The sequence below is a fragment of the Tinamus guttatus genome, unplaced genomic scaffold (genome assembly GCF_059628265.1).
Source record: "Tinamus guttatus ecotype Peru unplaced genomic scaffold, ASM5962826v1 Tinamus_guttatus_pri_ptg000510l, whole genome shotgun sequence".
Classification (NCBI taxonomy): domain Eukaryota; kingdom Metazoa; phylum Chordata; class Aves; order Tinamiformes; family Tinamidae; genus Tinamus; species Tinamus guttatus.
In genome coordinates, this window is record NW_028289044.1 from 16,606 (window position 1) to 34,955 (window position 18,350).

Consider the following 18,350-nt stretch of genomic DNA (forward strand, 5'->3'; position numbering starts at 1 on the left):
AATGTGCTTTAGAGACTGTGTGTTACACCAGAGGCCTAATTACTCAAAACTCTCCACAGTGCACGCACAGGAAAACTTCTGCATGTGTTTTGAAAAATATAGACAACAAACCTGCTTGCAGAGATCCAGAACACACCTAGCAAACAAATACCTACTCATCAAGAATTATCACATGAAAATTCAAAAATTTCATCACCAACAACTTTGCGTTACAGTTAGCAACTGCAGTTATTTGCTCTGATGTCACTTGAAGAAAATCAAGCCATTAGCCAGCTAGAATCTGTAACTCTCCTTTTATGCCATTAAAATTCATCTTAACCACAAAAAATGATCGTTTCATTTTTAAAATGCATTCACCCCTTGATGAATTTATTAGCATAGTGCATTTTTTTAAAAGGACAGCTGACCTATCTCCCCTTTATAAAGCACAATTTCTCACAGATTTTTCAATTTCCCTCTTGCCAAAGGTAAACTAAATTATCAGCTTGTCAGCCTTTTATACATTGCATGTTTTTTAATGTATCATATAACCAATGGATAAACAGTAGGGAAATTATCATGTATGGGATTAGATAAGTACTTGTGTTGTTTACTTCAGTGAGCTATGGCACTGAAATAACTCATGTTGGTGAGCTTAAGAAACAGCCGTTCTTAATTCCAGTGTGATATTTACCTCTCTCTGTCCGGGGAGTAGTGGTCATCTATTACACGGTGTCTATCCATTCGGTTCAGGGTGTTGTAATGTGCAGCGGTAGATCGAGTCCCTCGGAGTCCCTGATCCACATTCCGGCTGCAGGGAAAGGAAATCAGATTGTAGGTTTTGAGTGCAGCTGGGCATTTCATGGGTTGGTATAAAAAGTAGTTAGAGAAAATGACAGAAATGAGATTATTATCTAATCTCACCAGCATAGAATCTGGAAAATATAGCATTTTTAAATTAAATGCTTTAATTTAAATTCTTCAGATAGCAACAGCAAGTGGTACACTTAGTGCAGTGGTTCAAGAGCACAATCACTCTTCTAGTTTAGTTCTCTTTGACACCAAGCCTTTGTCCACAGATTGCTTTGCTCAACTTAACCTACTTACATCCACTGACCTCAGTTCTGCTGCTCTGTAAAACAAATCCACAAGAATGCAAAGACAGGAAGATAACAGTTAAGTGTTACAATTATCAGATAAATAAAATGGGATAGTTTGGTAGGCATTTGAAAATAAGAGGGTTTGCATGCATCCCTCCACAGAATTTAGAAATTCTTTGGTCTTCTTTTCTTTCCTGCAGTCTTCCCTAAATGTGGGCCTCCTTGCCCTTGTGCTCCTGTGCTGTTGCTGTTCCTTGGCCATTTTGGCAGCATCAGTGTCCTTTGCCATTCAGCAGTCCCTGAGCAGTGTGATGACCTGTATGTCTATGGCCAGCACCACGCTGTTGATGATTTCTGCATGCTGATGCTGCACTACGCCACCAGCTTCAGTACCTTTCTAATAGCATTAATCAGTACAGACCACAGCACTCCCACCACCTGTTTTTTTTTCATATTGCAATCCCATCTCTGGGTTTTACAATGTCAATATCAAATTGAGCTTTAAATTTCTCCTTTGTGCTGCTAGCCCTATCTACCTCGCTCACAAAATAAAACTTCACTTTTCCTACTGATGCTCACAGATGTCCAGACAGTAATTACAACTAAACATGGCCAGCACTGAACTTTTCATCATTTTCCCTTAGGTCTTCTTCTTATTCTGTTTTTTTTTTCTTATAAGAGCAGACAAGAAAATTACCTTTTTTTTTTTTCCTTTTTCCATTTACGGTGCTAGCTTCATTTTTTTACTCTGCCTTTCCTTTGACTTAAATACTTATTTACTAAATGTTGTCATTTTTTTCACAAAACTTCTCCAAGATCTGACCCTTTTCTCTGCCTACACAACCAAAGCTCCTGAGTAAACTTTCATGATGATAGTACCTTCTTCTTTCTAGTCCTAGTTTGGAAAAACTCCTATCAACCTGTCCACTCAAATTGTTTTCAATAGGATTGTATTCTTGGCTTCTGACTGTTCTAAATAAATCATTCTTAAGTCTGTGCATTGTAGCAGATTCTTCTTGCTGCTTTCTGAAGTCCTACATAACTGTATTTGTTTCACTCAAAGTATTGTTATTTCAGTTCTGTTCCACTCTGCTAAGAATAATATAATCCATTGCATATATATATTAGCTGTGAACATTACAGGAGGCTTTTGCTTCTCTTCATGTGTTCTCATCTCTGTCAGAGGTCAAACCATGCAACTTAACATTTACTACATTGCTAATACAGGTAATCGAGGCCAATTTGTATTGTCAGATACTCTGTAACTTGGGTTAATTTTACGGGCTGCACTTTTATTAACTAGGTTTACAACTGAAAGCTCTTGAGCCATCTCTGCCAAACTGCTGCTAAGGCATAACAGCAAATTTTCTAAAAAACAGAAAAGTGTTTCTGTGTCCTAGCAGAGCCCTTGCCTGCAGGTGCCTGAGTAAGTAACGGGGAGATCTCTGGGTGTTCAGCATGTTTGCTGCAGTTAGACATGTCTACAGCAGCACGTATACAACAAACTCAACTGAACACGAGCAAACGTGGTTCACAATGCTCACAGCTCTGCTGGGTATGGCTAGATGGTCTTTAGGAAATATTATGCTCCTCCTTTTTTATGAACTCTCAATTTCTAGCAATCATTGTCCTGCCTCTATAAATCCTCAAAGAAATGGTTCAGATTATGAAAGGGAAATACTAGATAAGTAATGCATTTGTCTATGACATTGTGCGAATTATTTTTCTCTATAAATTCAACAATACGTATTCTGATTTTGATGAAAAATAAGACCAGGTAAGGTGAATCTCAATAAAACATCAGTTCAGTATAGAAATAAACATTCTCAACCTTATGTAATTTCATAGGATATAGCTAATTCATTGTTATTTTGGAAGTCAAGGGACTCTCTCCTGTATTTTCACAAGATCGACCACACTTTAATTTATATCTCTGCACAGTTAAATAACAACTCACCTTTGTGGGGGAGGGACACTGGGAGACCACGACCTAGTCCGCCCTATACTATCTCCACGGTGAGGGGATCCTGATCGAGAGCAGTGATTAGATGACATAACTTGTTCTGGCACTGATAGCGTTGAACTCTGAAGGTCTCTCCCATTATGTCGATAATCTAAAATGAAATGCAAACATTAAATAAGGCTGAAATTGCACTTTTCTTTCCTATTTTATTTGTAGCAGTTATAAATGTGATTGATAGAAAACAGACTTTGATCAAGGATGTCATGTATTCTTTATGGTGCTTGTAATAAAAAATAAGTATGCAAAAATAACTGCTCCTGTTATGTTTAATATAAACACAGCTTAAAGAGCTATTAAGTTAAGAATAGTTAAATAGCCTATAGTTATACTTGAAATTTATAGAAATGTATTGCTCTGTATGTAACTGGTATTTACAATCATCAAAATATGCACATTTACCACTTATTTATAGTTAATATGATGCATAAGTAATAGTAATTTAAAATATCTTTTTTCTTTATTATAAATAACAGACAAAAACTGTTTATTGCATTTTGTAATTAAAAGCTGTATTGTAGCAATTATAAATAATATGACATGACACTACAAACACAAATATCCAATATTAAAAATGAATCCAAACTTCAATTAAAAAATCGGGATAGCAAATTTCTGAATGGCTAAGTATAGAGTTGGAGTTCAATAATTTCCATTTCAGATATAATTATATTATTTCACTCGCAGGTCTGCACCTAATCAATGGGGTTACTTTATAAGTATCCAAACTAAGGCTATGCAGGCACCTGCTTACATTCTGTAGCTAGGCTTTAATTAGGGAGATTGGAAGCACGAAATAGTCTAAGCAAAGTATTCCTAGATATAATGGTTTAAAAGACAATCACTTGGACATTTACATATGGATTAAAAAAATATTTTTTAAAAATCTGAGTTAACTGAAGTAACTACCTGCATCTACTGGCAAAAATAGCTCTATTTTTTTAAAAAGAGCTTGAGATCTTGTTTCTTTACAGTCACAATTGGCGACTAATCATAAACAGCAGCCTTACAAGGCAAAACATGTCTTTTCAAATTTCAAAGGGAGCCACTTGTTCTGGTGACGTTTAACATTTTCATTAAAATGTGAAAAATCTGGAAAATGGCAGACCAGTTACTTTTGCTGATGATATTAATTTATAAGTATTGAAAACAGCAACAAAAAAAATCAACAAATGTCTACAGATACTTTTAAAAAAAAAAAGCAGAAAGGTTTTAACCTTTAAAGACAGGCTGATCAATTTGGGGAAGATAGTCAGAAAGAAAGCTATCTCTGGGGAAGTAGAATCCTAAAAGGCATAATGTCAAAAGAAACCTAGTGGTGAAGGTGAATAGGAAGCTCACTTATGCAACAAATTCAACTAAATGCAAATAGGATTTACTGCACAGGTGCAAGACTGAATATTGGCTATTATTAATTTGATAATCCATGTCGGTATACATAAAAATACAAAGATGGTTCTTTTATTCTGCATATACTTACTAGCAACATTCAGAGATAAAAGCTTAAATAAGAGCAGTAACATGAGCAAGTGGCAAAATCCTTAAAATGTGTGAAAAAACACCTTTAAATCAGCAATTCTATACAATAGAATATAATAGAATATAATAGAATATAACATACAGACACCAAAGTAGACGGGCAGCAAGCAATAGTGTAAGGTATTCTACCCAAATGAATATAGCAAAGGGCAACGAAATTCAATTAACAAAATGAGAACAAACAAAAAACAGCATTGCCTAGAAGCGTCTTCAAAGTGAGTAGTAGTAAATCAAAATAATTAAATTCATTAAATTTGTACATAAATATATAAATATAAATGAATTACTTTGATACAAAAAGCTTTCTCCAGCTCTAACTTCTGATACTGCAGCTGACCACTTGCACATTATTGTTGCAATAAATCAAAGTATACGACTACCTAATTAAATTTTCAAGTATAATCCCGATCAAAATGTTTTATATTAAATTGGAAGCAGACGTGCAATGTTTCCCGATAACTGTAACATCTGTAGTGCCTCCTTTACAATCATTTAAAAGAAACCATAAAAGCTTCCAATAATTTTGCATCAACCCAACTAGTCATGTTAGACTGTATTCTGAGAAACAGATTAATATTCTCTATGCTTTGTTGCCAGAAGATGAACTTTGCAAAGTTTATAACTAATTCACTCAAAGTAATAACTGCTGTTTTAATGAATTCCATTTTGGTCAACATGTGACACTGGAAAGTAACAGTTTCAGTAATGCTACCCACTAACGTAAGTTCATTTCAAAGTCATCCTTCGGTGCTATGGAATCCATGCTGTTATTTCGTAGTAAATATTTTTACTAGGGAGGAATGCAAAACAGCACAGTATACAAAATCTCACACAATCTCTCATAACCATTCTGAAAATAACCATATGGTACTTTCACAGAATGTAACTTTCTGTGAGCATCTGTACCATTTAATATTTTTATTCAATAAAAACCTCTGGTTTATGGAGTTGCAAACCAGAAAATATTAAAATGTATTTGACATGATGACAAAGGAACTTAGGAACAGATCCAGTAATAGTTTTAGACTCCTTCAGTGTAGTCATTATCATGCCAACACATTCCAGACAGAACAAAATCTAAACAGTAAAGTGTTTACAATACGTACATTTATTACATTTAAAAACGCAGGTATTCTGGAAATAAAAACAAACCTACATGCTATTAACAAAGCCATCTAGACCAGATGGCTTTGTTAATAGCAAAACGACCCAAGAGGACGTTTTGAACTTAGTTGATAAAACCAAGGGTACAAGGCGAATTCTTCCATCCACCCAAGATCCAAAGCCCTGTATCTTTTCTGGATGTATTTTTTTTCCTAGAGATCTAGAAGAGAACTGAACAGGGATAAGATGAAAGCTGTTCTCTCATTTTCTGGGAAGCTATGCGACCTGAATGGTTTAAATTGGAGCTGCCTGATTAGTGACTCAGACGATGCCAGTTCTGGGCACACATTCAAAGAAAAAACTACAACTGTCCATGAAACTTTCAAATCCAAAAGGCAAGAACCTAGCAAGTTTTTTGAGCAGTTTTGAAATTAAGCAAGTCTGTCTAAGGTCAACTTTGGTGCATCAAAAACTTAGGAGAGACAGAATCTGTCTGGTAGGCACTTGGCCCCAGTACATCATTAATTGTTTAACAATTTTTCAGTCCAATGAAAGTTTTCCTTATTTAAAATAGTACAGACTTTTTTTTCAATGTATCCATTTTTGGATACTATCAAATACTATTGTTATTGCTCTATTTACTTTATTATTCCTACAATTAAATGCAGATTTCTTTCATTGTCAAGATCATATTTACTTTATTTTCTGAATTCAGTGGTCAGAATCCAAAGGGGTACCCAAAAAGGGTAATCTTTGTATATTCCAAAATAAAGTTGTTGTCTGTGCATTAAACCATGTCCTATGCCCAGCCCCTGGAATCCATCTTCATGTGACCTCTACACTGATAATCTCTCCAGCTGAAACCAGATGAAAAAGTATCTACTAGAGGCTACCCTGAGACTTCAATCACTATGGATTTCACCTCAAAACTTATGAAGTGTAAAGAAACCACCTTGGTTTTAGTAGGAAAATGGCAGGAATATAAAAACTACTTAACAAACTTTTTAAGAATGAACTTCATAAGACAAAGCCTATAGAGCCTCTGCTGATGCTGAAATAATTGTCTCTGTGACAAGCGATCTTTCACTTGCTTATTCTTGTGCCTTTGATTGAGCTACTTAAAATTCTAGAGACAAAAGAAGAAGAAATCTGTGGTTATCCTTCACCCACAGGAGATGCAGAGAGAAGAGTGGGCCAGCTCTTCAGTTACAACAGTGATAGCAAAGATCCTATGACTTTGAGCTTTCAGAAGATGACAGTAAAACAAAGTTATATGGGAGGCTTAGCAAGGAACTTGGTAGCAATCCATGGACCTCAAAAGAGGCCAACACTGTGCAATCAATAGGCTTAGTGATTTAGGAATTCCTGTAAATCCCAAACAGGCTCTAAAGGTGCTATTAGCGATCGGAAGACCAAGGAGAATGAGCTGATGATATTGCTACTCCTCACTTGAGGTCTATTTCTCTCTAGCATGGGTCTGTCTTTGGTTGCCCATGTGTTAGAGATTCAAGACTCTCTCAAGAGCAGTGACATTCTAAAAATTATTGTGATTTCTTCAATCAAAAACCGTACAATTTATCTTCCAGTGTGAAAAATAGCCTATGTCCTGGAAACAGAAGGAAAGGAGAAGTATTTTATTGTGGAAAGATAATGTAAGCACTGCAAACAGGCTCTAAGTACAACTTGACCAAGGAGATGCTATTGAGCAGAGAAGTTAATTATAGCAGTAGTAAAAATAGGCTAACCATTGGAATCTGCCTGCAGCTATAAATATTGAGCCATTATCATAGCATCAAAGGCTCTATAACTACAGCAAGCCTCTTAAATCAATGCACAGAGCACAAAGAACCTGATAATCAGTACAGAGATAATCAGAGATAAACAACCGGGAGCTGTGGACACTTAAAAGATGGGCATGTGACAAATGCATCTGCAATGCCACCACCTTCCTCATTTCATCGGCAGGTTTCATTAAAAACTGTGATATACAACAAATGAAGAGGTTCGCAAGGCACAATAAATACAGCTTCTTCGGAGCTACCGTTTTAATTTTCTCTGTTTTAAGAGAGAGTATTAACTCACTTATCAAAAGTAGTCATCCCACAGTAGGGTTGTTCTGTGCTCATCTTTCTATATTCACTAAATACTAACAAATTGTTACCAGTTTCTGTAGGTTTTAGGCACTATGTTGCAGTAAATGGCAAACATTCTAATATGACATCCAAATCAACAGCACTAAAAAAGCCTCAAAATAGCCCAGAAAAGTACCATTGAAATTTGTAAATTAGCTCTCTTATTTCATGACTAACTTGACAGAAATTCTTTGCACGAAAACTGTTCTAGTTTTGTATTAAAATTGCTGTTCATCACAGAGAAAATAATTGACTGGCTTCAGACACTGATGCTAAATGGCATTTTCTTCCCTTTAACATCTGTACAAAGGCATCAAGCTTTTTATTTATCAGTTATTTAATTTTTAACACTAACTGTGATTGGCCTTAGAGCAAGCACTAATTAAAAACAATTATATAATCAAATTGCCAGAATTTCCTAGCATATGAAGATTTCACACATGGACATGTTAGGGAAAATCAGTTCAGCTCTTTTATACAAATGTGCTCAGCTTTTATGGGGATTTGAACCTCTTTGGATGTCCTGTGAAAAAGCGCTGACAGTAAAAAGCTACTAAATTTAAAACATCAAAATATTCTTTCAAATGAAGATTCATTTTGCACGTTTCATTTCTGCATCAAAACATTATTCTGCATATAAAAGAATAAATACACACCCCACAAAAAACAGCACAGAAAACAGCCTGTTTTATCAGAGCTGGACACCTCTGCAGCAGGACCATCCTGGGTAAATGGTTTTACTGGAGTTGAGCGAGCTGTCCTGCAGGTCCTTATGACTGGCACATTCCTCAGAGAAACAAAACAAAACTTTCTGCTGTGTTATTGGAATAAGCTATGAACTTTAAGGAAAGCCTGCATTATTCAGTATGTCCCACAGAACTGTTGTTTTACCGAGCATTTGAATGTGGAAGACAGTTCGTCTTTCCAGTCTAACCTCACAGGTTCTGAGTAAATTGGGAGCGTGCTCTAAATGGTTCAGTTCTACCTACGTGAGACCAAGACTCCCAAAGAATATCTTAGATGATCTTCGTTGGTGTAATTCTGGAAATATTGCAAGATGTATAATATAACCTGGAAGTAAATCTAAGATCATCTTAGGTAGATACTGGAGCACTGCAGTATAAATAATATTATCTTCTTGTTTCTGGGAGGCTCTCCCAGCATAGCTTGCAATTTTCCTACCCTGCTGGCTGATGTTGTTGCTAAAAATTACTACTGAAACTGTTCTCATACAAAAGTAAGTGTTCCAACCATGTTGAAATAATCTTTAAATTCTAAAAAAGATTAGATTGTCTACTCAGGGATCAATCCTTTTAAATCCCTAGTGTCCTATGTAGGATAGGTAGGATTTGGAGAATAAAAAGAGAATATAGCTACTAAATTAATTCCTCATTGGGGTAATTCTTTAGTTCTAGGCTGTAACCTATGTGGAATCTGTATCTCAGAAGGAGACATTTGTCACTGTTATGCCAAATCTTTTCCATTTGCTACAATACAGTACCAATAGAGTCTTCCCCACTATGGGTTAAGTTGTTAAAAGTACTTAAGAAATGTTCCTTTTAGGAACATCTAGGAATCCAGGTTGCATACCTGAGGTTATCGAAAAGTTAAATGGCTTCTGAATTATGCCATTTATGCAGATGAAGAACTTAGTCGTTTTTCTGAAGAAGAACATCCACTTACAGAAAGAAGCTTTGAGAGGTTAGATAGAGACATTTCTGACAGGCACGTACCTAAATTTACTCGGCAATAGAATTTATACTTCATTAAAATTCCAACTCATCAAATTCTAATACTTTAAAATTCCATACAAATGTGCCCCAAATTTCCAGAGCAGAAGCAATAATACTCTGTTTTCTCTTTATCTTTTTTTTGCAGAGTATTAAGGAGTATCACTGTGAATTAAGTCTTTGCAGAGTGTTTCTTCTTCAGGACTTCTCACCCCTAAGTTTGTAACTGATCCCATCCAGGCTTTCTCTTTTGATGAGAAGCATCTATTAAGAGTCTTTGATGGGACAGCAACAAATACTGTTGAAAATAATAGCAGTATTGCTAACCTTTACTCCTGGTGCTTTGAAAATGAAAGTACATGAAAAAGTTTAAATAATCATAATAAAAAGGCCCATGTTAAGGATTTTTGGCAAAAAGTTGTAAACAAAATACACATGTCTTCTGTTTAAAAGGAAACAAAAGGAGCAATGTTTACCTTGATTTCAGCAATCAGGACTATGTTAACAATACTTGAATCTCATTTTAATTTTCTAGAGAATTTATAAGATACATAGACACTAAGCTGACTTTTAACTCAAGAAAGAACATCCTAAAACATTATCAGAGCAGAGACATGTACATCAGCACATAACAAAATTAAAAACAGATGAATGCTTATGTTGGTAGGGCTTTGGGGACAATACGACTCCCATTCCAGGGCTGGGTGATACTTCAGAATGAAATTCTTGCCTTTATTTTGGCAGGGACAGAACACATCCATTCTACATACTAGCACTGTAACAGGACTTTCAACAGGCAGCTGATACCATGCAGTACCCAAAACATTTGTGTGTTCTGTGGCTGCTTCGAGCAGCAATCACCAAGAGGATCCAGGTATAAAAATTCAGATCATGTTATCAGGGAGTACAGACCGGGCCTTTTGTTTCCACTGCAGGAAAGGATGAAACATGGCAGTAAATAATTCTTTTGAACAAAAGGAATCTTTAAGTGTTGCAAGAAATGAAAGAAAAATGAGTAACTGTTGATTGTTATTATTTCTTTCTAATCTACACGGCTCTAGACACCTGCTGAGTAAATATCTTATTTGTATTCTCATTTTGCTCCTAAAATACCTTTTTATATTTTACACAATGAGAAAAACTTGTCACTACAAATGTTTTTCTTCTCAAGGCTGGGAGGCTGCAATCTTTTGCTCTCAAAAGCTCTTTTCTGCAGAGATTTGCAATGCTGCTTATGCAGAATTCAGTATCTAACATTCTTCCAGGATTCATCTGTTCAAACATAACTCAGATTACAAGGATATCTCATAAAATGATGTAGTATGGATAAGATATTGATATCGACCGAATTAAGAAACATTAAATACTACAAATAACTGACAGTTTTATGGTTTTAAGATGTCTTCTCAAGAGATGTTCCTGCGTGCTCAAAGAAATCCAACTAAGTTACTTGCCTAGTTCAACATACAAAATGATGAAGTACTTGGGAAGATATAAGTTTGGAAATGATACTACATATTTGTTGAACTTGGCTAGCTGTAGTGTCCATTCAACTTCGATGCCCAGTAAGGAAAAAAAGAAGATTCGATTGTATTTAACTATCATAATTTAAATAATGTTTTACAAACTGTTCGGGAATTTTTCTACAGTCAATATGGAAACATTGAATTGCTGTTGCTTATAAATACTCAAGAGCATCCCAAAAAGCAAGAAGGATGGCAATGTGCTCCAGCACAGTACTGTTGATGAGAGGACCAGAATTAGGGCCAAAAGATATTTTTCAGGGCAGCACAAGGACTACTTTAAGCCATTTGAAGGCAACCTAAAAGATAAAGAACTATATATGTTTTTTCTTTTTACTATACTTTACTAGCATCAAATCCAGCAGTGATAGGACATTACAGGGATTCTTACTTTTAGATTCCAACATGAAATGAATGTATATTGCAGATGAGGAAAGTTATTTTAAAACTGTGACAAAAATCACTTTTACATACTGTCATTTGACCTTATAAGACCAATATCAGAGAAGGTACATAAAAAGAGCTATGGGCAAAGAGAGAAACTGCAGCTAAGATCAGGAACATCCACAAGCAAGACAGCATCTAGCTTTTAAAGAACAATAAATAAATTCATAATAAAATCAAGCAAAGTCTACGGATTTTCTTAGGTTTATGTTTTAAGTATGTTTAAAATATGTTCTAAATAAAAATAAGCAGAAGAATCACAGAATCCCAGAACGGTTGAGGTTGGCAGGGACCTCTAGAGATCATCTAGCCCAACCCCCCTGCTCCAGCAGGGTCACCTAGAGCACGGGGCACAGGGTGGCATCCAGGCGGGTTTGAAGATCTCCAGAGAAGGAGACTCCACAACCTCTCTGGGCAGCCTGTTCCAGGGCTCTGTCACCCTCAGAGGAAAGAAGTTCTTCCTCACATGGAGATGGAACTGCCTGTGTTTTAATTTGTACCCATTACCCCTCATCCACTGGCCACCACCGAGAAGAGTTTGGCCCCATCTTCCCTACACTCTCACCTCAGATATTGTACATATCGATAAGATCCCCTCCCAGCCTTCTCTTCTCCAGACTAATTTAGGCCCAGCTTACTTAGTCTTTCCTCATACGATAGATGCTCCAGTCCCTTAATCATCTTTGTGGCTCTCCACTGGACCCTCTCTAGAAGCTCCATGTCCCTCTCGTCCTGAGGAGCCCAGAACTGCACCCAGTACTCCAGGTGCGGCCTCACCAGGGCTGAGCAGAGGGGCAGGATCCCCTCCCTCGACCTGCTGGCAATGCTCCTCCTCATGCAGCCAGGATCCCATTGGCCTTCTTGGCCACGAGGGCACATTGCTGCCTCATGGGTAACTTGTCAACCAGGACTCCCAAATCCCTCTCTGAGGAGCTGCTTTCCAGCAGGACAACCCCTAATCTGCACTGGTGTCTGGGGTTATTCCTGCCCACGTGCAGGACCCTGCACTTGTCCTTGTTGAACCTCATGAGGTTCCTCTCTGCCCAACTCTCCATCCTGTCCAGGTCTCTCTGAATGGCAGCGCAGCCCTCGGGGGTGTCGGCCACTCCTCCCAGATCGGTGTCACCTGCAAACTTGCTGAGGGTGACTCTGCACTCGTCCAAAAGTCACTGATGAACAAGTTGAACAGCACCGGGCCCAGCACTGCCACTGCCTCCAACTGGACTCAGCCCAAATCATCAGGACCCTCAGAGCTCTGCCACCCAGCCAGTTCTCAAACCACCTCACTGTTCACTCATCCAACCCACGCTTCCTGAGCTTTACCATGAGGATGTGACGGAAGACAGAGTCGAAAGCCTTGCTGAAGTCAAGGTAGACAACAACATTACTCAGTGCAGAGAAGGCAAATATTTAAATCAATAAAATGCTGTGATGAGTTTGAGAAATGAATAGAATTTTAACAACAAATCTGTGAATGGATAGCAAAACAATAAAGCTAATTCAAAAAAGTAGATATAGTGACAGTAACATAAAAAAGAAAGGAAAACATATTTCTTTTAAAAATTGAAAGAATAGCAGTCTATCCTACCCACACACAACCAAACTGAACTACATTATAACTAAGGCAATAGAAGTGTCAGCATAAAGCCAAAAACTAAAAGGCACCAAAGAAATGTGTGTAGGTACATTACGAACTCAGGTAAGGCAAGTATACTCATTCACAGAACTGTATGGCTCACAGATTTTTTAAGTAGTTGTTGAAAAAGGACTTAATTTATTTCCTGTAAAAAAGTATCTAACATAAGGCAAATTTTAATGACCATTTTTGTAGTCCTTATATAATCACTTAAAAATAAGTAAACGGATAGTGAAAATCAATTTTCAAGCAGCCCTTTCAGAGGAGAAAAGTAGGAAAAAAAGGCATTTCGATATCTAGTAGGATAAATTCAACATACTGCATATTAATTTACATTAGGAAAAGGAGATGTTATGGGTGTCTGAAAAAAAATTTAGAAGAGAGATATAATCTTTATTTAAAAATCAATTTTCAAAGAGAACATAGGAATAATTTAAAAGGCTAATGTATTTCAAATACAGCAAGAAGCAACTGGAATCAAAAAATGGTAAATCCAGTTGTTTTGCAGGAATCCCACTGATGTTCAAACACATGGTAAAGCTGCTGCAAAAGTTTTTTCAAGGACAACATAAAGATTTTGGTTTCAAAATGTTACCACGATAAATACTTTAGATGAATATCCAACAAATTCTCTCTTTTTTTTTTCCTTCTTTATGAAACTCTAGAGTTGAGTTGGAGCATTTCTAATTAGACTCTGCAACAGGACTATAAAAGCCCTTCCCTTTGGGAAGACAGGAAATCTGAAAGCCTGACTGATTGAGGAGCATATCCTGAAACCAAAGCAACCCTAGACCGAAAGAACAGAAATAGCAAAGGGACTTCTAAGAGTCACAGTCTCTCTGATTCCTGTACTTCGTGCCACACTTCCTATGTCTCCTTCCTACCTTTTGACTGCAGTAAATCCACCAGATCATGTATATATGAGAATGTGCTAAGTTTTCCTAGATATCTCCTCAATTAAGGTATTAATCTGAATAATCTGACCCTATTAGTGCCTGAAGACAAAAGAAGATAGATTATTTAGTGTTTTTGTAGCCACAGCACTCATTTATTTTCTGGTAAAAGTGTTAAAAACTTAAAGTATACCAAAATTTGATTAACAGAAATCTGAATGTATGCACCAAAAGAGAAAATAATATATTCTTTTGAGACAGAGTAACTTTCACCATGAATTATCTACAAGGCTAGACTTTGCCTAATATGAATGATGATAATTTGAGTTTGAAAATGAATGCTTTCTAGATACAGTAATAAGAGACTTAAACCCAATAAATTTGTTAACTTTACGATTTGTTTGTACCACAAAGTGTGTTTAAAATCATGTTAGTCAAAAAAAGTGCTGGTTGATAAAGTTTATATGTTGATTAATTAAAAAAAAAATAATCCACCCTCCCAGTAAGCACAAGACCTAGGGCAAGGCAATAGAAAACAAGAGGGCTATGGTACAAGAATGCATTTTTGGACAGCCCTGCTGACCGCTGCCGGCTGCTGCATAGACCAAGCAGCATGAACTGCTCCACGGATGCTGAGGAAGGTACTTATATCACCATATAGGTACCTGTTAGGAAAGCCTGACCTAGAGGTAACAGCAGAAGTGCCATGGTGCTTAGGTATTATATGAAATACCTAACTCAAAAATTGTAAAAAATATCTACCATTTAATATAAGAACACATTTAAGCTATTTTTATCATTATATAAAAACAACAAGGACATTCATACATTGATTTTTCCCTTTGCTGTGCATTTATTTGTGGTTAAACATGCATTATCAATCATATTTATATTGTGTCAGAAAAATATGCACTGAGATTCCATTTCTCTTTATCACAAAAATATTCCTAAATTCATAACAATAATTTATAAATAAGAAAAATGTCTGCTGATTCCAGTAGATTAAATTGAGATGGTAGTACCTGAAACAACACCAATTCCATCGTCACAGTCGTAGTCAGAGACTTCACTGTCACTGATTCTTTTGGACCCTGACAAAGAAAAAATCAAAAATATATCACTGTTATTTACTCATAAGTCAAAACTATTCTCAGGCAATAATATATACAGAGATGGTAAGGATTTCATACTACAAAATGAAGCATTAATACATAAATATAAGGGAATTTACTGCTACAGTATTGCAAATATACCAACTGTTTTCACCTAAATGTCTAATGTTATACAGTACAACATGGTGAAATACCATACTACTTGGTGAAATACTAGTTGGTGAAATACATCTTTTTTAAGAAATATTTGCATATGCTTTGCGTGCATAATTCCATACACAAATATACATTATACTATTCATCTTCCGGGTGTTCTTGTACCCCCAAAATCTGTGAACACCAGAAAAATGAATTAGCGTGATCTTGTTAAACAGATGTCATAGCTTCTTTAGCATTATTGGGAACAGGCAGTTCACACACACAAATGTCCCAAAACAAAAACTCTCTGGGATACTTCCCAAGAAACAAGCTATTAAATGCTACTACAGCACACCTGTTAAAATAGCCAGAGCTTACTTGGCAAAAGCAGATTCCAAACCCACAATTAGAGCTTACATGTAGGGCACACAGGACAAATATATATGTGAGTCTCTGGGTGACTTAATTTTATTTATCTCAGTCCCGGGCATCTTTTAAACAGCAGGCAGGATGCATTTGATTGATTGCTGATGTGATAATTATTCATTTACTTGTTTTAGACAGTGAAACACCTCGGATTTCAGCAACATGGTAGATCTGCTCTAATTCTCTGGCCATCTAAAAATAGGCAACTAGTAGCTAGGCGATTTAATCTAATTGTCACCACACCTTCAATGATATTCAAGATTTTTTTTAGTTACCATAGGGACGATATATGTTTCTGAAAAAAACTTTGAAAAAAATAGATATAAAAGCTGTGAGTGAACCTAAAGGAGCGCAAGACAAAGCAGGAGGAAGGTTGTTCCTTGGTGCTGGCACAGAAGGATTCCCAGCCTACATCTTGTGGGGGCTTTTTTCTTTAAATGCTAGTTACTTGGTAAAAAGATGAAATTACAAGCAAATGATTAAAATCAGCACTAGAGAAGACCTAGATGATGAGGGCAAGAGTGAAGGAAAAGACTTCATCTTCTTAACAGACTTTCTGAGAATCAGGAGATTTTTAAAAAGAAATTAAGCTTGACTTCAAGACAATATTCAACCTGATCATTTTCTTAGTTATACTAGTCCATAGGCCTACCAAAAATTGCTCTTGCTTTCTGAAGAAAGAGCATCTGCTCCACCTGTGATGCTGTTTCTGCAGCTGCTTTTAGCAGAGAGCCTTCAAGTGGTGCAGGGACATACACACGTGGGGGCAACACGCTTAGGGCCATCAGCTTCCATTTCTCCTAGCTGCTAATTCAATACCAGACACTGGATGAGAAGGATGGCATTTGCAACCAAGGGCTGAGCAAAGGAACCCTGCTAGTCTGGCTGGGCTTTGGTTGGGATCTAAAGGGCAGAAGCTCCCAAAGCGAGTGCCTCAAGAGCCATTCCGGCCTCTTGGATAACCTGCTCCGGATCCGAGAGCCGTCTGTTCCTGCTCCGCGTTGCTCGGGCTTCGCTCGGGAGAGGGAGCTCTGCAAAGGGGATGTGAGGACACCTGGGCAGACTGCAGATGCTCATCACATGGACGCTTGGAAATGGTTGTATCAGCCATGGATGAACGCAATTCGGTGATCATCTAATTCATCCCTATGAATAACTTAATTAATTACAATTACCATTGCTTTTATTTATATTTACAGCTGAACACATCTGCTTAAAGCTATTTTTAGAATATTATGTTCTGTATTCTGGAGAAAAGATTTGTATTTATGAGAACGAAAATAGCCAGCTGTTGTCACAAGAGTCAAGACTTCCCAGTTGCACAGGGAAAATTACATGCTGTAGTAGACAACGAGTACTTCAGGGAGCAAAGACAGACCCAGAAGCATCAAGGGGCAGTAAGTTCAGGGGAGAGGGTTCTTCCTTTCCGTTCGAAACCTCATTCACCTTTTCCAGAATCTCCTAATACCTCAACTTCAAATCAACTTCCAGGACCTTCCTCCCTCCCATATACGGACCCCGTTCCCATCTTTTTTGCTTCCCCAGCTTCAGCTGAGGGCAAGAACGAACGATCCCGGACCAAGATCTGCCCTAAGGCTGGAAGCAGAGAAAGAGTCAGGAGAAGAAGCAGGTTTCAGAGGTTTCTCCAACTGCTCAGGCTGCTGCAAAGAGGCAAGGAGGACAGTCTATTGCAACAGTGACATCCCTGCAGGACACAACCTTTCTCTCTGTGTAGGCAGGAGACCTGAAACTTGTTCAGGTCAGAGCATGTCTTCTATCTCCTCAAGCAAACTCTAACTATTATAGACTCAAGAAAAAACTGGAAAAAAAAACATGTTTAGGTAATATTTCATCTATTTTTAAATGCCATTTTAAAGGCTAGCTAAGGAGTTAGAAAAGGATTAAATCAAGATTAATGACTGGGTTTTTTCTTCAGAAATCAATGTATTCAGGAAGGACAGAGGAAGGAAAGCATGTCTATTAAATATGGAATATCAAGATGTATGCCTGGAACATGTAACTTCTGCAAAGTAATGAAATTAGATTTATTTTAAATCTTCCATTAAATTCAGAAGTAGAACAGATTAAAAGGTCCACAGGTCAAAATCTTCTACTGGATTCTGCATTCAAAATGCAAGTATAAATGTTGGCATCTTATTTTTTCTCGTAAATTTTTCAATAATTTTGTCTGCTATCTATTAGTTTCAGAAGCTAGTTATCTTTTGATAATACTGACAATGTACATTTGGAGACAGCCTTCAGGCCCTCCTTAACTATGTCTGACCAATTTGAACCATTCTCAAAGAAACTCAGAGCAATTCATAGTTTATCTGGGAAATGTGACAATGTAGCCTCTCACAAACAAATTATGCCAAAGGATTGCTTTTAATGAAGCTATTATTTAGTATTTTATGCATATTTTAAAGTGTTTGACAAGTATGTTATAAAATACAGTATACAGAACAGTAAGGAAATGAAATCTTATCTAACATAAACTCGTTACTGTAAGCCACAAAAACATGTTACTTCAGTGTAATCCTAGTATAAAGAATGTGTAAAGAACTCATACACTTT

At 36.8% G+C, this 18,350-nt stretch overlaps 1 protein-coding gene across 1 annotated transcript in view; it reads right to left on the reverse strand.

Moving 5' to 3' along the window:
• Nucleotides 1-18,350, reverse strand: part of RIMS2 (regulating synaptic membrane exocytosis 2) — a gene marked incomplete at its 3' end in the record, with an annotated part of 276,506 nt that overhangs the window by 14,352 nt on the left and 243,804 nt on the right. Inside the window, exons 16-18 of the mRNA XM_088533604.1 lie at nt 15,123-15,191; nt 3,037-3,193; nt 674-790 (exon numbers count right to left, since the gene is read on the reverse strand). Coding sequence (XP_088389730.1) covers nt 674-790; nt 3,037-3,193; nt 15,123-15,191 — 343 coding nt within the window. The remainder of the gene's footprint in view (nt 1-673; nt 791-3,036; nt 3,194-15,122; nt 15,192-18,350) is intronic.